This window comes from Sceloporus occidentalis, unplaced genomic scaffold (genome assembly GCF_023333645.1).
Source record: "Sceloporus occidentalis isolate IW3139 unplaced genomic scaffold, rSceOcc1.0.p SCAF_1, whole genome shotgun sequence".
Taxonomy (NCBI): domain Eukaryota; kingdom Metazoa; phylum Chordata; class Lepidosauria; order Squamata; family Phrynosomatidae; genus Sceloporus; species Sceloporus occidentalis.
The window spans coordinates 163,259,747-163,283,103 of NW_028316981.1; the positions used below are offsets into that span (position 1 = coordinate 163,259,747).

At 40.4% G+C, this 23,357-nt stretch overlaps 1 protein-coding gene across 1 annotated transcript; it reads left to right on the forward strand.

Annotated features, from left to right (window-relative positions):
- The first annotated feature begins 4,778 nt into the window (after positions 1-4,778).
- Positions 4,779-21,167, forward strand: LOC149322608 (keratin, type II cytoskeletal 5-like). Its single transcript, XM_089529783.1, has 9 exons — positions 4,779-5,129; positions 12,085-12,299; positions 12,970-13,030; positions 14,586-14,681; positions 16,019-16,183; positions 18,660-18,785; positions 19,766-19,986; positions 20,964-20,992; positions 21,112-21,167. The coding sequence occupies exons 1-9, from the start codon at positions 4,779-4,781 to the stop codon at positions 21,165-21,167; spliced, it is 1,320 nt and encodes a 439-aa protein (XP_089385909.1).
- The last annotated feature ends 2,190 nt before the right edge of the window (positions 21,168-23,357 follow it).

Sequence of the window (23,357 nt, forward strand, 5' to 3'; positions counted from 1 at the left end):
TCACCTCTGATCTAAAGCTAGTCTAACCCTAATCCATGCAAAGAGTGACAGTATGAAGAAGAGCACCTCTACTATGGAGCACTATTTGAGTGTGGACCCTGAAAAAGAGGATGAACACTTCCATATGGCTTACCTGATCAAGGTTATCCATGTGCAGCCATGGAGAGAGAATACATCAGCAGAGGAGGTCAAGCAGAAATGTGGTGAATTTGCTTCCAGTATTATTCCAACTGGGTTCTTTATTTAAAAAGAACAATCCAGGGCATGGAATCATAGAATCGTAGAGTTGGAAGAGACCCCAATGGCCATCCAGTGCAACTCCATTCTGCCATGCAGGAACTTTCAATCAAAGCATCCCTGGCAGATGGCCATCCAGCCTCTGTTTAAAGACCTACAAGGAATGAGACTCCACTACACTCTGAGGGAGTGTGTTCCACTGTTGAACAGCCCTTACTGTCAGGAAGTTCCTCCTAATGTTTAGGTGGAATATCTTTTCCTGTAGCTTGCATCCATTATTCTGTGTCCTAGTCTCTGGAGCAGCAGAAAACAAGCTTGTTCCTTCCTCAATATGACATCCCTTCAAATATTTAAACAGGGCTATCATATTACCTCTTAACTTTCCCTTCTCTAGACTAAACATCCCCAATCCTATGATGTCAAATAGATTCAGCATCATGGAGAGATCCTTTAAAGTCTGGAGTAAAACCCAGAGTGGATTGACTTCACCCCTGATATGGAAACCACCAGCCATCACTATACATCACAGCTGGGGAATGTGTGATCCTGCCATTGTTGTCCCATCAGCCTAGCTATCACAACCAAGGGTGAAGTAGGACAGGTGTTGTAGTCCAACAACACCTGGAGGGGGATTTAATGTTCTCCTTTCCTAAGGTAAGCAGCATCGCTTCCTTTCGGCCAGCTATAATAACAGTGTCCAAGTATGAATGCACTTTTTAATCAGAGGCTGAAAGGGGCACTTTACAGAAGACTTTTCTTTAGCAGTGCACCTTAATTGCCTTCAGTATCACACTTAAAAAACTAAAGTGGGTCCATAATAAACAAATGTTTATAAAAGTGAATATTGTACCAGCACATTGTTTAAGGAGGTGCTGGCAACTGGCAACAGCTTCTTGCTGAGTATACACTCAGAAGCTAAGGGCACAGAATAGTACTTAGGAGCCACCAGAGGCAAAAGGGAAGGAGATATAACAAGAGGATGGGATATGGCCAAGCCTTCATCACCTTCTCTTTTGTCAGAGAGAAGTCCTTTCCCCTTGGAGCATTTTAATTAACATCTAAGTCCTTCACACAAGGGGTGAATGAGGTATACCTGGTTAGAGAGCACTTTAAAGGGGCATCGTAAACATCAATTCAGATTTAATATTCGGAAATTACAAAATACCAGTGTAACGTACTATTATAGTAATTAGAACAGGTGCTAGTGCCTTCCTTAAATGATGGTGTTTACAGAACTTCATTCACAGAGCATACATTCATTCATAACCATCTGATTTTCTTTCTCTCCCCCACCCTGTTCTATCATCTACTGTGCTTAATTGTATTTAAAAACCTTGACATCCTTTTTCAAATGGAAAAAAAAAATCACTGCCATTGGGGGAAGAGGAGATATGGTGTGTCTATCTGCAAGTCACCTGGCCAAGCTGAAGGCTTTTTTTATTATTATTTTAAAAGACAAAATTAATTGAAGTTAATTACAGTTTTTTAATGACATCCCATCACCTATATTCATGTTTGATTGTCTTCAATTGCATCCTGAATTCATATGTACTCTTTTAGAAAATATTTTTATAAAACATTTTCTGCATACAGTCAGCCCTCTGTATCCACTGATTCTTCATCCACAGATTCAGGCATCCATATCGTGAAAATATTTTTTAAAATATATAAATTCCAAAAAGCAAACCTTGATTTTGACATTTTATATATGAGATACAATTTTACTACCCCATTATATATAATGGGATCTGAGCATCCACAGATTTTGGTATCCATGGAAGGTCCTGGAACCAAACCCCAGTGAAAACCAAGGGCCCACTGTACAATAAAAATTGAACAAGGTTCATAAAAAGAAATCAGTGCAGCAAAGAACAAAAATAAAATGCATACAAGAAGAAAAGAAAAGGCAAGAAATCTGGAAGACAAACTACTAAAATATATAAAGATAAATTCCATCTATCTTTTATGTAATTATATATTTCTCTCCCCTTCAATCCTCTGTCTCTCTATATAAACTAGATATTACATTTCTTCTATTAATCAACTCATAGCATTAATTTTCAGTATCAACAGACACCACTTCATCCTCATTTTTTTCTCCAACATTCCATCGGGGATTTCCAGTCTTTAAAAAAAAAAATGTTACTAATGATTTTTCTTTAGTGATAGAGGCTTATTGCATTGGTTATTAAATCTATTTACCTCTATCTGATTTAAAGCTGAATTTGGGCGGCATCCTGATCTTATCCAACATTTTTTGCCACTGAATCTGCCGCCCAAATACAGCCCAGGTCCATCCCCACTTCCAGAGCTGCTTCTCTTAGCTCTTTTTGGAGCCAGCTGTTTTCTGATTTAAGAAAATGGCTGGCAGAGTGGTTCTGAAAGCAGGGATAGACCCCAGCTGTATTTAGGTGGCAGATTTGGCATAAAAAAAATCTGATAAGATCAGGATGCTACCTGAATTCAGCTTTAAACTGAATAAAGGTAAATTGATTTAATAACCAATGCAATAAGCCTCAAAGTAAGATAATTTGTTCATCTCTGCTGTCTCACTCGTCTTTAGCAATCATTCTTCTTTAGTAGGAACTTGATACTCTTCCATCCCTGTGCATATAATAATTTTGCTGCTGTAATCATATATTTAAATATTCTCCATCCATTGCTTATCCATCAATCCCAGAAGCAACAGTTTGGGTTTTAATCGAATATTATTTTAGGATTCTCTGCATAAATATATGTATTTGCACCCAGTACATTTTGGCCTTTCCACAAATCCACCACATATAGTAAAATGTCTCTTCTTGTTGTTCACACTTCCAATATACATTTGAATGTTCCCTTATACACCCTAGACCATTTCTCTGGTGTCATATATCAATGATACATCATTTTATAGACATTCTCTTTCAGATCATAACATAAAGCAAATTTCAAGCCTTTTGACCACATCCTTTCACTTTGTTCCATTTGTATATTATATCAAAAGTTCTTAACCCATTTTATCACACAATTTTCATGTGTTCGTCCTCCATATGAAATTTTAAATAAAATTTATATGCTTTACTAATCACCTATTTATCATTTGTACATAATTACAATTAAAACTCTGATTTATTTTGTTCAAGGCCAATTTTGAGCATCTTAAATCTTTCAAATAACTGCAGGTAAAAGAACCATTGAAAACTATGCCCCTCCATCACAGCTGCTCTTTCATTTTTATTATATATTGGCAACTGTCCAACATATCTTTATACCTTTGCCATTTTAATTTGTCTGTTGTTTCTCGTCCACAGAAAGCTTCTTGTGCTGATACCCATGAAGACATTTTCTGGCACAATGTGGGTTTGTACCTATTCTATATTCTCAATAAGACACATCTCATATAACAATTGTTAAAATCTACATTCATTTTAACTTCTTCATAACATAAATATCTGTACCAGCCATTGATTGTTCGTTACTGCATGGCAGGGGCTTGGGAGCTTATCGCATGGGGCTTGGGGAATGCAAATGGAGTGGAATGGAAGGAAGCGGGAAGGAAACAGAATGGGGAAATCATGCCTATTACCGCATGGGAGAACACCGCCGATGCCACCGGAAGTCCCTAATCCGTTCCCCAACCGTCCCACAGCAGCCGATTTTCAAGAACGATTCTGAATAGTTCTTGAAAATGGCTGCTGTGGGACGGTTGGGGAACGGATTGAGGACTTCCGGCAGCATCGGAGGCATTCTCTCGTGGGGTAATATGTGTGATTTCCCCATTCCATTCCCTTCCTGCTCCCTTCTGTTCCGCTCCATTTGTGTTACCCAAGCCTCATGCGATAAGCTCCACAGACTGATGGCCCTTGTGGTCTCTTCCCATTATATGATTCTATGATCCATACCCCAGGTCATAACCAGTATAGTTCCAGTATATATGTATGTATTTTGCTGAAGTGCTGAAGTGAGCTACAGTCTAGAAAACCTTATACTGTAATGCATTTGTTAGCCTCTAAGATAACCTAAAATGTCCTGAAATTAAGATACATTGGAAGCAGCATTTTGAGAGGTTGGCAAGTATGTGGACCAGACGGGTATTTAACAGTGAGGGGGATCATTCTGGGTGCAATATCAACCGAGGAAATGGAGTAACTGGTATGCCACACCAATTTAGGAAGGAGGAAACATTTTAAGCTCTTTTAATCCCTTTGCCCTCAAGAAAAAATGTCACATGTACCATGCTAATGATTGCTAAAGGGAGGCCAAACTGTTGACGAAATGAGTGTCCTCTGACTGGGTTTTGCAAACTGTGCACTAAGAAGATTCTTTGTGCCTCCCAATTTTTGTCTAACAATATTTACTTCCTTTTTTCACCCTGGGGAGGTCAGCGCCTTGCTGCCGGGCAAGCCAAGCCCAGTAATACCCTAAATGAAGCCTGCAAATTTCAGGCTGTTATCCTGCCTCATTTACTGTATATAAAGAGCAGTTCTAGGTGTTACATCAAAGAAGCTCTTTCTGCTGCTCTCCTCCTGTGTTTCTTTTTGTTCTTCAACTGAGGTACAATGGACCAACAGTTCTTCTGTTGTTCTCACAGAAGGAGAGGTTTCACTTCTGCCTCCTCTACTGGAGTTAGCTATGAGATAAAGTCAAGTAAGCCACCTGTAAGTCAACCTCACATGGCCACTGCCAGGTGTGCAGGAGGTAACACCAGCAGAAGTTTCCATAACTTTGGTCAGACCCAAAGGATTTCTAATTGTAGGTACAGGAGTGGAGGGATCCGTGAGATTTATGTCAACAAACAGCTCTTAGAACCTCTCTATCTGGGGGTTGATCCACATGACCATAAGGTCAAAGCAGAGGAGAAGGAACAATTGAAGCACCTCAACACTCAGTTTGCTTGCTTCATTGACAAGGTGAGATGATACTGCTTTATATTTTTGTTTCTTTTCAATCCAAAACTAAAGAGTTTGAATATTCAGGTGCACTGAATATTCAAAATTTGATTTCCTATTGTTGTTGTTTTCTGTCCTGCCACGGCATGTGGCACTACTAAACATTAATTCTGAGGCCTTGTCTTCACTGACCAGGAGTATCCTGACCCCACAGGAGTATCCTGGCCTCAAAGCTGCCCTGACCTGCCCCCAGTACCCCAGCCTTCATTTCTGCACTGTGGTGGCTGTCTGCATCGATATCCTGCTGGGCCACTCAGTGTATCATGGGGTGCTCACGTCACATGGCTGAGCACCTCATTCTGACCTCAGAATTAGTGACCTGTGGTGATAGTGGATGCATTGGGCAGCACAACAGGAAGCCCATGCAGATAGCCATGGCAGCATGGGAATGGAGGGCTCTGGATCTTCCCAGAAAATCCAGAGTGGTAGGTAACTTTTTCAAATGTATTTTAACATTGTTATACCCTGGTCCTTGTGCAGAATGTGCCAGACATCATCCAAATCATTCACACTGCATTTTGGGACATATGTCACCTGAAGGGAACAATGCCAGAATGGAATGGCGCCTTTTGGTCCATTCAGACAAGGTCCAAGTTATATTTTGTGGGGTTTGACCAAAGACTGATGTACATATGAATTTCAACTTGACTGATGTGTGCATGTATTGACTCTGATCAAAAGTCACTGGCTTTTGTATTTAGATATGATGGGAGGTGTATCCACACTGCAGAACTAAATCAGTTTGACACTACTTTAACTGCTATGACTCAATGCTATGGAATCCTGGGATTTTAGTTTTGTGAGATATTTAGCCTTCAGAGAGCTCTGGTGCCTCACCAAACTACAAATGTTAAATGGTTGGTGCTTCACCAAATTACAGAGGTTAAAATAGTGTCAAAATGCTTTATTTCCACAGTGTGACAGCAGTTGATAATTATAGTGTTATAAGCAGTCTGCCTCTGGGGCTACATCTGTCATGGCCCATTCATAACACAGAGCCAAACTATATATTACAATGGCACGCCAGGTCTGGCACTCTGTGTCAGAAAATATAGTTACCTCAGGGTAACCACATTTTCAAAAATGTAGTCATAAGGAGGCAGATTTTGAAAGCTTTGAAGTTTATCCTTCCATGCCTAAGAGCACCTCTGGAAGGAAGAAGATGGATAAAATCCAATAGCAGGGAAAGAAAAAGATAGATATTTATATATCTCACCTTGGGAAACTACCATCAGGGACTAGAGAAGTCCCAGAATGCTCTGACCAATATGGCCAGTGGGTAAACTGGTTTAGGATTCTGAGGATTGTAATGCAAAACAGTAGCTTTTCCAGTCCCTGATACACACACTGGATGCCAGGGCTCTGCTCATAATTAAGTAGCCCACACAACATCTTTTATAAAATAAAAATCAATTCAGCACTTTGGAGGCCTGGGTTCACATTTTGAAAAATACCGCACAGCATTCTGAGAACGTTCTGAGAACCCGATGGGAATGGAACACATTTAAGTATACCGCACGTATGTGTTCCCATTGGGTTCCCATCATGTTCCAAATGTGTTCTACATGTGTTCCAGGGAGGGGATGGATTAAATGTGCTCCCAGCGAGCTGTAACGTTCTGAGAACGTTCCAAAAGAGGTCTGTGCAGTATTCTTATCTGTTCTCAAATCCGTTCTCTCATTCCTCCATCTCCTGATTGGCTGAAAGAATGACAGGCAAGGAGGCAGGCAGGTGAGCGACTGCAGTGAGAGAAGGTGTGTGTGTGTGTGTTTGTGTGAGGGGGGAAAGAAGGAGGGAGGGAAGGAAGGGAAAAGGGAGGAAAGGTGGGACAAGGGAGAGAAGAGGAAAGGAGGGAAAGAGAGAGAAAGAGAGAGGGAAGGAGAAAATGGAAAGAGGGAGAGAGAAGGAAGGATAAGCAGCGAGAAAGAGAGTGAAGGAGGAGGGCAAAACAGAGAGAAAAGAGAGAAGGAAGGGAAGGAGGGGAGCAGGGCAGAGAGCAAGAGGGAGAGGGTCTGGCTGCTTCTGCAGGGGCCTCTGGTGTCGTGTCCAGCGGGGCTCCTGTGCTGTCAGCCTGCAGGAGGCAGGGATGCCAGGGATGCCCAGGACCCTCTCCTCCTTCCCTCCAGGAAGGAACCCACAAAAGCTCCTCTGTTTGGAGCACCACACAAAAGCAAGCAAACAACTCCCAGAATTCTATATCAAAGAGCCAGACAAGAGTTAAAACGGGGAGGGAAGCTCACAACCTGAAGGCGCACATTACATGCACACACAGAGGAGGCAAAAGGGTGACAAGCTGCCAAAAAGGGGAATTGGGATGACAGCAGAGGATGCTTCTTTTCTAACTGGTTTAAAGAGCTGCAATGACTGCTAGGGCTCTGCCCTTGGCCCAGTCCCATCCCTGGCAGCTTGCTTTCCCTCGGCTTGAAGGGACCTCTGTGGAAAATGTTCTGGGAATGTTCTCAAGAAAAAGGGATGCGCTGTGCGGTAAAATGTGTTCCCATCATGTTCTCATCACATTCCACTTTCCTCATGCGGTAATATCCGTTCCAGGAACGTTCCCAGAATGTTACGACTCGGAACGTTCTGAGAACGATATGCGATAATCTTTTTTGGCTCAGCCACCAAGTTTATTGAATGGCCAACCAAGGCCAGTCCCTCAATCCTCTCTGAAAGGAGACAAAAATGGCTCTTTCCTAATTTTAATTTTACTAGGCAATAAGGATTTTTGTCAATCAGCTGAGTTTTTAATTGGCAGTTCTAGACTGACCTAAAGATGTGTGCATTTTCATGATATAGCTCCCCGGGTTTCATCAGGTTTTCCTACTTGTTGTCATTTTTGTTTCTATTTTATATTGCCATAGGTGAATGGTAAGCAGAGACAAAATTTATAAATTTATATAACAGTAATAATAAATAATTGCTGTATAATAAATAAGTAATAATAAAAATAGAATCAGCATGGCATAGTGGTTTGACTGTTGAACTACGGAGATTAGCACACCGACTTTCATTCCTGTGCTTGTCGCGGGATGTAAACTCACAGGGACAGGTTTTATTGCACAGCTCAGTCCCCAGCAGTACTCATCTTATACCCAACATGGGCTTCTCCCAGACTTTTTAAAGAAAAGGAAAATCCCATTCTTTAAAAGGTCTAGGAGAAGCCAGGGACAGGTACGGGATGAGTACTGCCTGGGGATGGAGCTGTGCAATAAATCCATCCCTGTGAGTATACATCCCGTGCCTAGAGCAGGAATGAAAAGTGGTGTGCTAATCTCCTATGACTCTGGAGACTAGTGTTCAATTCCCTGTTCGGCCATGAACCCCATTGGGTGACCTTGGGGAAGTCACACACTCTCAGCCTCAGGGGAAGGCAATGGGAAACCTCTTCTGAATCAATCTTGCCATGAATACTATAAAATGGAATTTTATGAATCTGGAGCCTGAAGACTCTTTGATAGACAGATATCATCAACCTCCTCCTCTGTTTTCCTATTCCATGTAAGTTTAGTTACTGTCCTCATACTGTAGTTACTTGATGGTAGGCTGGAGATAGACTTTTTCAACACTAATATATTGTTGTTGTTGGAAATGCAATATTACTTCAATATTTAAAGAGTTAAATCTGTCTTGGGCCCTGTCTGCACAGGCCAAATACAGTGGCCTCTCTCTTGGTTCCTTTGGCAGGGAGACTGGATGATGCACAATCCAAAGCCCGATTCTGGTGTGAGCAAATCGGATGACAGCTGTTCCGTTCCATACCAGAACCAGATTTTACTTCTCTTACCTCTGATTTTAAGTAATCTTTATTTGCAATGTTTTCCAACAACAAAAAAACCCATAAAAACTACTAATAAAAACATCATACATCATGCAGTACATCCTTATTATCATAATAATCCTTATTTGCATAATACATACATTACACAAACCATTACCTTTACCTTTAACCTTCTACCCAAGGTATTTCATAACCATTATTTCCTAAAACCATTGTAAATTCTTCCCTCTCATTTCCCTACATTTCAACAATCTCTTCACTACAACCTTATGTCATCTCCCTTCATTTCCCCTGGTTTCATCCATTCACCTATCTGCTCCTACATGCCTTTCACAATATTCTTCTTATACTGCTGCTTCATCCTTCTCTACTTTCTCTTTTCCTTCATCTGGAATAACTTCCTCTCTAACATCTTTTCTATCATCATCACACATACACATACCTTCAAACTCTTCCTTACACTTTCTTCCACTTACCACCAACTCTTCCCAACCATAACTTCAATTAGGTCATCCTTCCACATCTTGACTTCCTCCCTTACCTTTTCCGGTTCATTCCTCAAATATATTTGACGTCCTAATTTAACCACATAATTCACTCAGTTTTAAGATACTTCATATCTTTCTAACCCCCCCCCCCAATTCTTTATATTACAAATTACTCTTTAATAAACAAATAAATTTATTTCTCATGTATTATTAATTATATTAATTTTTAAGGTGCCCTGATGGCGCAGTGGTTAAATGCCAGTATTGCAGTCGGTGTTGCAGCCACAAGGTTGTGAGTTCAATCCCCAGGCTCCAAGGTTGACTCAGCCTTGCATCCTTCCGTAGGTTGCTAAAATGAGTACCCAGCTTGTTGGGCGCAATTAGCTTACACATTGTAAACCCCTCAGAGACTACTGAGTTCTGTATTAAACAGTTTAGATAGGTATATGCTATACTGGGAAATCTATAGTTGCAATCTTCTTTGGGGGTCTCTTTGGACTTCCATTTCTAGGCAAAGGCCAATCTAGCTGTAGTTATAAAATAAAATAACATTTTTCCAATTTTATTTTCTAAGTCCTCTTCATAGATTCCTAGTAAATACCACCCCAGAGAAATTTGTAATTTTATACCTAAGATAGAACTTACTACTACACTCACTTTTTTTCAATCGTTATTTGCCATTTTGCAAGTCTACCAACAGTGGGGAAATGTCCCTGGTGTTTCCTCACATTTACAACACCTACTATCAATTTTTATATATATCCTAGCAATTTGTTCTGAGGTTATATACCAGCGATAAAACATTTTTAAAATGTTTTCTTTTACATTTTGCGATGCTGAAGAATTTGCACCTTTCTTCCATAATTTGTCTCATTGCAAGCAACTAATGGATTCATTATATGTTAGGTTTCCTTCATAGAGATGGAGGTGATATTTAGGTAGGCAAGGCTTCCCTAATGGTTACCATGTCTGTTCTCAAAGCACAGGTATGAATGGTTTTCTGAGTATACAAGCTTGTAATAGAACTATAAAAGTTGGCAGTTAAGACATCTTACATCCAGTAACCCTCTTCAAGACAGTTATTGAAACAGGAATTTCATAGAATGTGCAAGTATCAAGGCTTAGCCAGTGATTTCAGCCATGTTCCAGTGGAAGGAACTAAGGAACAGAAGGCAGGGAACGCCTGGCAAAACAAGAAGCAACAAGCAGGCCCAGGCTCAGAAAAGAGTCTGGGATTTGTCATCCAAAATGTAACTTTTTCAAGCTCTGGCAAAGTGATCGTGATTCGGCAGTTCATGCCCTCATTATGTTCTATCTATGCATGCCTTAGACTCAGAATGAATTATTAGCATCCACTAATAGATCTCCAGGTGATTTCAGCAGAAACAAAGGGGCTTTCTACACTGACATTTGGGACGTCCTCCGGACGTCCCATTTTAAAAAAGGGGCGTCTCTTTTAGACGCCCCATGGTCTAGTACGGACTCCGTCCGTACAAGATGGCGGCGCCCCTTCTACATGGGCGCCGCCATCTTTACGCATCGGACGCACAGCGTCCAGACGCGTCGCGCCGCTGCTGACGTAGCGAGCGCGCCCCTGGCGCCTCGCTACGTCGCAAACGCGACGCAAAAAGAAGCTCCATTTTGGAGCTTCTTTTTTCGGTCCGCGCGGGAGTCGGGCCGTTTGAAGGCTCCGGCTCCCCCGCGGACCTTCTGGCGGCGGTGCCAGACCGCTGCAAAGCGGCGGTCTGTACCCCGCCAAAGATTTCTCATGCACAATCAGTTGGCAATAGTGTGAGTCAAAAGCTAATTTCCCCTTTCTAATGGGACAGCTGAAATCAAGTAACCTTGAATCCAGAGGTATAAGTGTAGGTTTGTGTATGAAAGCATTTATTTCTAAGCTCTAGTTCCGGTAGTAAAAACAAATTGCCTGGCTTAGCAGGTTTATGGAAGCACTTATGCCTAAAACCAATTGCTAGCCCCAAGAAGAGTAGATCCATTAAACTGATAGAATGTCGCTAGTGCTGGTTTACAATTCAGCAGTTGATTCAGTGGGTTTATTATTAAGGCCAACAATTAGCTTACTTGCTAATTAGCTTACTTGCTGTTCACTGCTATGATCTTTGGAATAGCGGTATATAAATAAAACAAATTATTAATTATTAATTAACCAACATGATGTAATGGTATGAGTGTTGGACTACACTCTGGAAACCAAGGTTTGAATTCCCATTCGAGTATGGAAGCACACTGGGTAAGTCACACTATCTCAGCCTCAGAGGACAGTAAACACAAGCTCCCTCTGAATAAATCTTGCCAAGAAAACACCTTGATATTTTTGGGCCAACATAAGTTGGACATGCCTTGAAGACATATAACACCAGTTATTAAGTCCACCTTCTGGAGCCTTTCTTTTGGACTTGGTTCCAACTGATGAATATTTCTTTTGTCCTACAGCTCCCACGATCCTTTTCCATTGGACATTTTAGGTGGGTCTGGTGGGACTTGTGGGTCAATCCTCCTGAGAGCCAAAGGTTCTCCACTCCTAGCCTAGGCATGACTTAGGAGCCATGGGCAGTACCAGCTATGCATGTATTAATTTTCAAAAGTCTTAGTAGCAAAACCCAGTTATTTCTTTTCTACTGAATTTCAGGTCAGATATTTGGAAGAAAGGAACCAGTTCCTGGCCACCAAGTGGGAGCTGCTGAAATCCCACAGAAATTCTACCGTTAAGAAAGATCTTTCCCCACTATGTGAAAATTACATCACAGGACTGAGAAGAAAACTTGATTATTTATTCCATGAGAAGAACCAACTCCAACAGCAACACAAGACCATGAAGAACCTGATTGAGGAAAGCCAGGGCATGTAAGGAACCTACTGGGTAATACAGTCAGTTCTTGAAGTTAAATTGGTGCTGATATTGAAATTGGTTCCATTTCCAGAATGGAGGTTAGGAAATGGTATGGCTGAAACCAACAGTCCTGCATCCCTTCCTTCTCCATCAAAAGTAACATCGAAACATAAGAGGATGTCGCCACACTGCAAGTCTCTTTGCCTCTTCCCTTTTTAGCCCAGTTTGTTTATATATATATATATATATTTATTTATTTTATATGCCACCTTCGAGTGGGAACCAAGGCAGCTTACAGAGGAAATCAGTTAAAACTTGACACAATTAAAACAATCATGTTTAAAGTAGTACAAAATTATATTAAGAACTGAATATATATATATATATATGTAATGTGGGGGAAACTGAGATTCATCTGTCATTGCCATCACTTTCAATATTTAACTGTTAAAAACCTGGTTTTGAAACCCTTTCAATTCAACCATATTTGTTGTATCAAATTAGGGTTTGCCACTTGTTCTTGAAAAATTTACAAAATTCAGAATTTCCCCCTTTTAATCTTCAGAGACAGCATTCTAAATGAAAGCACTTCAGTATACACTCCATGTGTGACCTAGGTCATGACCATCTTCCTTTCTTCTGCTCCTTTCATAATCTCTCTCACACATTTTCACTCTCTTCAAGGTATGAAGAAGAAGTCAAGAGACGAACAAATGCAGAGAATGAGTTTACCTTGCTAAAGCAGGTGAGTGATCCTTACACAATAATAATAAAAATGTAGGAATAAAAAGGTTGACATGTACAGCTTATAAGTATTCAGAGGAAAGTTAAGGAAGGTCTGCTTCCTAGATGCTAGTCTGCTTCAGGATAGAAATGGATCTGTAGCTCCTTTCTTAGGCTGCTGCCTCACTGAAGAAATAATGCAATTTGACATCACTTTAACTGTCATTGCTCTATCCTATGGAATCCTGGGATCTGTAGTTTGTTGTGGCACAAGAGCTTTCTGACAGAAGAGATATATTACAAAACTACTAAACATTTCACAAAATTACAACCCCCAGAATTCCATAGCATTGAGCCATGATAGTTGAAGCGGTGTCAAACTGCATTAATTCTGCAGAATAGATGCAGAAAAAATAAAGAATAAAGTTAATAACATAGGTTTTTGTGGACTCAGCCTACTGCATCTGATAAGGTAGTCTGAGGCGCAGTACAGACCACCTAAAAATGGCGGACTGAAAGCCCCTGTTTTTATTCCAGAGGGATGCTGCAGCCGCCAAATTGTGCAACGTCCCTCCGGAGTAAAAAGAACCCGTTTTTTCCGGGTTCTTTTACTGGTGCCTGAGTTATGTCATGAGTGCACCAATGGCGCACTCGTGATGTAACGGACATGCTATGATGTGTGGATGCTATGTGTCCATTACGTGAAAATGGCAGCGGCCATGCAGACAGGACACCGCCATCAGGCTGCCACCATTACATACCAGGGTTCTGGACCATGCGGTTGCTATGTGGTCCGGAACCCTAGTATCGCTTCCACCATCCCCCTTTCGGCCCATCTGTCTCGGGCCTCAGTTTACGAAAGCTTACTGTATAAATTTCTTTCTCTCAGGGAGCATCCAGACTGATTGAAAAATCCCAGATTTTGTTCCTGTTATTTCCGATTTTATCCTACATTAAAATAAACTGATCTGGGGAGCTGATATAAAATGTCTCTAATCATACTGGGAGCTGACAGAAAATTGTTTGGAATTAAAAAAAATGTGTATGGCTCTCCCAAATAATATCAGAAGAAACAGGAACAAAATCTGGGATTTTCTGATCTTTTAAATCAGTCTGGATGCAGCCTCAGTTAGTCTCAAGGTGCTACAAGGTGGAATACGCCTTAGAAGTGTAAAAATGAAAAAACGAAAACAAAGATCATCTTTGTTTACAATAACACTGTTTTCTGTATGAACACACATATACCTTTCATATACAAATCCCATTTTTGCTTGTTCACAATATCTTCATTGCAACCAACTGGGACAGAATTGTACATGCATGCTACACATGGACAAGGATCTTATCAAGAAAACAGGGCTACTATCTAACAAGCCTTAGCATCTGAAAATGAGGAATACCTTGGAAGAAAGTAAGAGTATTACATACTCTTCTGGAAAATCAGAATAATGTTCTGTATGAAGATGTATTCTTCCATTTTTAAAACTTTTTTTAAAGGTAATTTGTTGTTGGATTCACCCTCGCCACACTCTGCCTTTGAATTTACATACCTATTTCTTTCCATTTTTGTCCCTCAGGAAGTTGATGGGGTATTTAAAGAGCAGAAGGAACTGGAACACAAGAGAGAAGTGCTGAAAGAAAACATTGCTTTCTTGGCAAACTTCTTTGAGAAGGTCTGTCTCCTTTCATTGTAGCCATCAGCTACTCTCTTCCTTAAATAATGATAATCCCATGGCCACATAGCAGTTTAATTAAATCCATCAGCATTTTGTTCTAAGTAATTCAAGGTCTGTATTTGTATTCATGTCATAGTACTTCAAGATGGCTACACATCTGCCACTTCTTTGCCCTCTTCAGTTCTTCCTGGCTTCTTCGTGCAGCAAAGGTGACTGGTGGCTTCCATGTCTAGAGACTGGCCAGAATGTTCTGGGCTTCTCTTGGAGTATTCTGCCCCCAAAACTGCCCTGAATTTCCCGTTACCACTGCACTCCAAAGCAATGCCAGACAGTTGTCTACACATGCATCCTGCTGTGCTGTCTGACACCAGCACCACTGGCACAAGTCGATTTCTTTAAGATTGAAAACAAAGCACTGAGTCATTGAGCCTTTGGTGGCACAGTAGTTAAATGCTGGTACTGCAGCCACAAAGAAAGTTGGATCTTAGAGGAGGGCTCCAAGGTCTGCTCAGCCTTCCATCCTTTTGTAGATCAGTAAAATGATTACCTAGCTTGTTGGGGGCAATTGGCTTACACATTGTAAACTGCTTAGGGAGTGCTTGTTCATTGATAAGTGGTATAGAAATGTTTTTTTTAAACCATTGTAAGGCAGGGATGGCCCAGATCCGATAAGGAACTGCTTGGTCATGAAGACAGTCTGCAGTCAAATGGCCCATGTAGATATGCCCCATGTCAGCAGAGCACTGAATCCTCTTTGGGATTTCTCCCAAATTTTATGGGAGAAATATGGAAGCTGCCCGAGACCATAATTAAATAGAGAAAAATCAAGATACTTATAGTGAAGGGAAGTAGCAAGCTCCTTGTCCCTCCTTTCTCCTGGTTAAGGTGGCTACTACTCAGTGAAGAAGATGAAGACAACTAGCTGTTTGCAGCAGCAGGGATCTGTTAAATATGCATTTGTGTTAGCTATAATTTTCACAGCATGGAAAAGTTACTTTTTGGGCTACAGCTCCCAGAATTTGGTCAACCTGGTTGGGAAGGGTGGTTCTGGGAAGTGTAATCCAAAAATAAGTCTCCCAAGTTCTGGTACTAAATATATACCTCAGCCAGTCAAACATACTTTGAGCCTGTGTACAGGAATAAAGGAAAAAGACTGAACTAGCTCTTCCCTTTCAGAACATTTACAGAGCTTTCTATTAATTAAGGCTGTAAAGGTGGTATTTCTCACAATATAAAACATGTGAATCATGTTGTTCTCTACATCAAGATAGGCTGTTGATCTCCTTTTTGTTGCTGAGAGTTAAGATATCACCCAGATTCTTTGTCACCTGCAGGAACGTGAAATGTTGAAATCTGGTTTCAGCAATACAGCTGTGGTGGTCAACATGGACAACAGTAGATGCCTGGATATGGATGACCTCATCCAGGACATTGAAAGCTGGTATCAGAGCATTGTTCAAAGAAGCAAGGGAGAAGCTAATCTCTTTTACTGGAGCCAGGTATGAGAAAGGGACATGGAACGGGTTGTGGTAACTAAGAAATCTATAGTTCTGCTGCTGCAGAGTCCTAGTCATGAGATGCATCTGTGTCTGTGTGCCTTCAAGTCATCTGTTGACCTATGATGATGCCATGAATTAGATAGGATTTTCTTAGAGGAGGAATACTCAGAGGTTGTTTTGTCAGTTCCTTCTTCTGAAATGTACCCTACAATACCTAGTCTTCACTGGTGGTCTTCCATCCAAGGACTAACCAGGGCTGACCTGCTTAGCTTCCAAGATCAGATAGGATCTGGTGCTTTTAGGGTATTTAGTTAGCTGACTAATAAAATATAATAAACTAGGCCCTAACATATTCTTCTACATCATGGTGCATTCCAGATGTGTGGGACTATAGCTCCCCAAATCCTTCAGCCATGTGAGAGTTGCACTAGTGCCTTCGGCTATTCAATTTTCTTATTATTGTCTACCAGGAAACTAATAAAAATTAAGTCCAGTTATTCCAAAGAAAAATACATCCATGTTTTCCTTAAGCTTTCTTCATTTCAACAATTTGATATAGGTTGGAAGATAATTGTATTGCTGCTATCATGAAACAATTTTTATTTTTTTTATTTTTAACAAAACATGACAACAAACAGAATACTAAAACAACAACAAATAAAAACAATGGCAGAGAAAATAAACCCTTAGATGTGGTTATTTTGTTGAAAAAGCTGAAATTAAATCATAACTCAAAGTAATGCCCTGGAAATTATAGACAAAAGATGTGTTCAGGGATCCTGTAAGTCATATTTCCATAAAAATTTAGATGAGATTTGAGGTGTCTAGAAACCAAGTCTCACTGGATGTATTCAGTAAGTGGATGCCAAATCATGTGGAAAGTCAATCCAGAGTCTAAGCATTTCACTCTATTATTACTGTCTGCATTCTTCTCCATTAACCACAGATCCGGTAAAGTTTGGCTTTCCAGTTTTCCAGTTCTTAGCTATATTAAGCCTATCAACAGCCAATAGGAAAAAAAGGATCTTTGTGTTGCGGGACTTTATTTTCATCTATAAAAAAGGAGAACAGGAGCACGAGTGGTGATTATTGCATGCTTTGTTTGTATGACTGTATGCAGGGATCATGAAACAATTTGATGTTTAACCCCTTTGCTGAAGTGTTACAGTCAACCACCCAGAGATCTCCTTCATGAATCTTGTGTATCACCCACCAAGTGATGGTTGTACCCATCAGTGATTGGCACTGGCAACCTCTGAAAAAGTCCAGCCCAAGATAATTTTCTAGACCTTCAGTTTGGCTTCAGGCCACATGTGGCCTTAGTGCCTCTTTCTTTGGGGGGCAGTTTTCAACCAATGACCCCATAAAAACTCCCGAAATATGAGAAAAATGTTCAGAAACACCCAAACATGCAAACCCAACCCCAAAGTACTGCCCCAATAAGTCCCCCCTCCCTTACCCTTCCTGAAGTGGCAAACAGAAGGTGTCACTTTCAATCACTGTTCTGGAAGAATACAGCCAAAAATGGAAGCATTTTGGTGTTCTTTTGGGAGGGGTATGGCCCACTAGGACTTAGGGGAGAAATAGCCCCAACACCCAGACTGTTGCTCAGCCATGCTAGTGATTTGGGTTAAGTGATAAAAACAGTGAACTGGGGGATAATCATGATGTGTGTTGTAGGAACATGGGAAGCCATCTTATATGGAGGCAGACCATAGGATCATCTAGCCCAGTATTATCAATTCTGTCTGGAAGTGCATCTTCCAGGTTAGAGGGAAGAGTTCCTAGCCCTACCTGAAGATCCGTGGTATCCTTTGATGCTGTCCCATCCAAACACTGAAGTCCAACCTTGCTCAGCTTCCATGCTTGAAAGAGATTGGATGAATCTAGGGTAATAAAAATGTTTCTTTCCCTGCTAAGTCTTTTTGAACAGCTTCTTTCTGTTAATAATCTTCAGTTTAATCAACTTTCCAACAACCCTTGTGTGTGTGTGTGTGTGTGCGTGTGTATCAGTCTTAGGTTCAACTGAAGGCCTAAATTCTATTCCTGCTAGAAACATGCTGCTATAGACTCCCCAGCAAAGATTTCTTTTTTAAAAAAAACATCATGGGAAACATCCTATGTTCCATTCTCAGTTCACTCTCCACTTATCTCCGCTCCATATGTAATCTGTGTCAAAAAAATTTCAGTGCTTATTTACAGAAGCTTTGGTGTGATTGATGTTCTGAGGTGGTGAGGAGAACCCTTGGTTAAGGAGGTCATGCCAAATTTCTCTATAGACCTAGGAAAAGCCTAAATATTTCAGCAAGTGACCATGCTGGCTACAGGATTCTGGAAGTTGCAGTCCCTCTCCCCTGAAAAAAAGAAACCTCAGATCATTTTCTCTCTTCTGTTTCCATACACCCTTTTGCCTCTTTTCATGTTTTAGTACCATGTTAAATTACTCTTTTTCTTCTGCCTTTTGTCTGGATATTAGATGGAGGATCTCCAGAGCAAATGCTGTCAGTTCCATGAGAACCTAAGAAAAAACAACAGTGAAATTGCTGAGCTGAATCGCTTTGTCCAGATAATGAAATACCAAGTAGGAAATGAGAAGAAAAAGGTAGGGAAGTTTTTGTGTTTGCAGGTATGAGTCAGGACTGCTTCTTCTAGATCTGCTTCTTCTGCTGCTACTGGTGTGCTGATCAGGGATGAAATAGTAATGTTATTTATTTGATTTGATTTGATTTCTATCACGCCTTTCTCCCTGAAAGGGACCAAAGGTAGCTCACAAATAAAAATTCTAAAAACATATTACAATAAAACAGTTAAAAATAATATAAAAACAATATAAAATTACAAACATTAAAAACACACTAAAACCTTGATACCCACCCTATATAACAAACACCCAAGACATCCCAAGATTATACATTAAAAGCCTGCCTAAATAAAGCCATTTTTGCTTGCCGATGAAAGGCAAGCAACGTGGGGGCCAGCCTTGCTTCTTGTGGAAGGGCATTCCAGAGGGCAGGAGAAGGTTATGCAAAGAAGGCAGTAATACAGTTCATCAACATGAGAATTCATTCTAGTGGATGTATGAAATGGAGGTCACATAACCTGAAAAGGAAGAGAACAGGAAGATTCAATAGGTCCTCCAACAATACCACAGACACTTCCTCATGTCTATACCGTGCTTAAAGGTTCTAAAATAGTTTAGGTGGACTTGTAGGGGAAGATGCTGACCACTAATTTTATTAGCATTGAGCTAATACTCAACAGTATAATTTGTGGGAGTAGAAGACACTTATAGAGATCACTTTGCCCTTTTGAAAATATGTGCCTTTGCATGAACTGAGGGTTTGCCCTAATACATTTAGCACACAGCAGAAAATCCAGTTGGACAAAAGCTACCTTTCAGAAAACCTTGTCCTCAGTGAGTGATCAAAGTCATGTTACTGTCCTAAGCTCTGGGAACATAGGATAAAGCCCCAAGAAATCCTTTGATTCCTCAGAATCACTGCTGGAGTGAGAAAGTATTAAATCTGACATTAACTTTGGTATCTAACATGACTTTTGGAAGTCTTCTCCCCTGTTTTGCAGGTTGCTTCTCTGCAAGCTGCCGTCAAGGACACCAAAGAACTTGGAGAACATGCTCTGCAAGATGCTGAAGCTAAGCACAAGGAGCTTCAGAACAGCGTGCAGAATTTCAAGGACAGATTGGTTGCCCTTGTGCGGGATTATCAGGATCTCATGAACACCAAATTGGCCCTTGATATTGAAATTGCAACATACAAGACACTGCTGGAGGGAGAGGAGCAGAGGTGAGGGCAGCATACAACATCCCAAAGGAGGAAGGTTTTTTTTGTTTGTTTGTTTGCTAAATTTCTAGCCTAGAGAGATGTAATTTACTTATCTCTAGCATATTTGAGAGTAACCTTTTTATGTAGTTCAGATAGCCATCTTAACAGGAAAATTGTTTAGTTTTTACAGTGATGAATCCTCTATTATTAGAAGAAATGTTGCTTTATCAGTTTCATAGTCTACCAGATATTACTAACTAGACTTTGGGACCATCAATGATTCAAATTCTATCCAAAATTTTAGGAACCAGTGAGATATCTTTGGGAAATTTGGCATGTTCCAAACTTTGTTGCTTTTTGTAATTCTACTATCGTTATCTGATCAATGGTGATTTTTTCCTGTTGCGCAGCCCCAATTCATTCTGTTCATTGGGGATTAGAGATTGCACTTTGCGCAGAAGGGATCACACAAATTTGAGTCATGATGACTGTACTCTAGGGATGTAAAGAACATTCATACACTTGCTCATCCTTGATGAGAAGGAGTATTTCAACACAATCTGCCAAAAATGCCCGGTGCCTGCAAAGGTTATTTTCAGTGACAGCAAAAGTAAATAGGGATTTCGCCCTCTTCATATTCAGTGTTTTTTTCTTTGGGGCATGAGGATGGGTTTTGAACAACAAAAATGCAGAGATATATTTTACAAAAATTATCATCTTTTCTGTGCAAAAGGTTTTTGAAAGCCTGAAAATGTGAAAAATTGTGCAAAAGCTCTCATAATTTCTCAAACAGCAAGGGAAAAAAACCTCTTGTGTTTTGTTTTGCATTGATAATAAATGAAGATTTATATCTCCAGGAATAAAGGGACAAGGAGTAAAGGGACAGTAGTGGTTTGGGGATATAAAAGATATGATGCTATGGAACTCATAACTTCTCTGTTTAACTTTTTATTTTTCTCTCTCCCTCTTCCTTTTATTCCTGCCATGTTGTCAAACAGAATCTCTTCAGGAGTTCCTGTGAATGTGGGTAAAGAACTGGAATTTTCTCTTCTCTAATTTGAAACATTTCATTTCTCTGAATTATCTGTTTCTGAGATACATAAACTCTTGGGAGAATCACTCACTGAGCATATCATTCTCTTACAGCTGTGGTGAACAATACCTGTGCAGTCCACAAAACAACTCATCCTGTGAAACCATAGACTGAAAGTCAAGTGAATACTGACTGCAAATACGGAGTGTTATTTTTAGGACTAGTAATTGAAACTCTAGAACAGTTAATCCTCACATAATCATGTCTTGAGTTTATGTTTGTATAGGGAATCTGTGCTTCTGAACACAGATATGAATTGGGATTTAGATGTAATCACATGAGACAATCTCTATGACTGAATACTGAGCTAGGAACAAATCCACTATCTCTAGGTTGTGTGAAAGCCTTAAACAAAGAGTGGGGACCTTTGTCTCCCCAGATATTTTGGACTTCAGCTTCCAGAAGCTCCAGGCAGCCTAGCCAGTGATAATGGATTATGGTAGCTGAGATCCAACAACACCAGGATGGCAACAGTTCTCCAGCATTCACTTAAACTGTTCCCAGTCTTCCTTACAGTTAGTGAAAACAAGCCAGCTTTATAAGTTATGGCTCAAACTTGTCTTGTTTCAGACCAGCCATAGATAAGATAAAACCACAGTTTGTCAGGTTTGGTGACACAATAAACTCTAGTTAATCAAAAATAGAAATGAAAGCGTCCAAACTCTTTGTGGTGGTGGTGGTGCTAGGGGAGGTGAGAGAAAAGCATGAGTTTGAGAGAGATTAGGCTCTTGCTCATCATAACAACTATGACTTAAAGTGATGTCTCAATGCAGCTAATACGTTTCCAAACATATTCTGCAGATTCATCATCACAAAATAGCTACAGTCACAGGGTGGTTTCACACACACATTCATTTCTCAAGGTCTGCACAAATGAGCAGTGACTGGATTGACTCAGAATCAGGGCTTTTCTCATGTCGTTCAAGTAATTTCAAATCTGACATTCACCTGTGAAAAATTATCATTGGTTGTAGCACCTTTGAGAATAACTGAAAGAAGTTGGCAGCATGAGCTTTCATAGACTCGGGTCTATCTGAGAAAGTAGACCCGAGTCTATGAAAGGTCATGCTGTTAAATTCCTTTTTTCAGTTAGTCTCAAAGGCACTACAAGATTTCTCTGCATATTGATGGCTATACCTTTCAATTATCATTGTATTTTCCTGCCTGGGGGAGCAATAAGTGAAGAATTTTCTGCCTCATGTGCCATAATAATTTGAGTACTGTGCAGCTTGACTGGGATGAGATGTGGCATCGTAGCATTTGCTGACCTGTCTTAGGCAACAACATATCTTGGGCACATCCCTCACATTTCAACTGTGACCTTGGCAATGGTTATTTTCGGAGGTATCCTGAAAAGTTTCTATGTTAGTCTCAAGAATCCATAATTCCATGTGCAACATTATTATAATCCACGCTTGCACTATTAGCCAATAACCATGGTAATTTAATGACATTTCAACATTTCTTTATCTAATGTGAAATACAATTTCTGTTTCAAATTTCTCCTGGGTGTGTTATGGGACTTTGCAGCTGGCATCTTCTGCAGGGACAAACATCATGTGATGGCTTTGAGACATTTTAAGATTGATTTCTGTCTTCCTTGGAAACAGTGATGCCTCAAGTAGTTGACTTGGGGGTGTCATGAAGAGGCAGCAAAATATTAATAATTTAATTGCTGGAGGAGGTGTTTATAGGATTTTCTTCCACATTCATGTGCATTTGAGGAGGATGACTTGCCCAACCTTGTGTTCAGAGTACTCATGTGAGTGTGTGGGAGGGAGGACTCCATTTACTGCTCCATCATAGGGAGCAAAATATTTTACACCCAAATGTTTTCAAAAGAAAATTTAAGAAGTAATGGAAAGGAATTGGGAATATCCTATGAAATACAGATAGAGATAGAAATAGAGATAGAGGTGGGAGTGAGGGATGTTCAATTGTAAAATGTGCGTGCCTCACTATCTTTTGTCTTCTGGTGGAAATTTTGAACACTTTAAATAAAACCTACCTTTCTGGAGACATGGAAAAATGGAAGAAGAATGACTTTTTCTAACCATAGGCATAGGTTTCCACTTTCCCCTTGAAAAGGCCATGTCATCTTTGTAGATGGAAAGGATTCCTTTATGTTATAGTCAAAGGAGGGTTGGCATGTAGCCTGCCCAGCGGACTGTGGATATGGTATGACTCTGTTCACACAATAGCCAGCAATGTGTCAGAATGATGCTTCCTCCCCCGACACATCTTGTGGCACTCCTTCTTTCTAATGGATGAATAGTCCTTGTTCACTTATTCAGAGGGC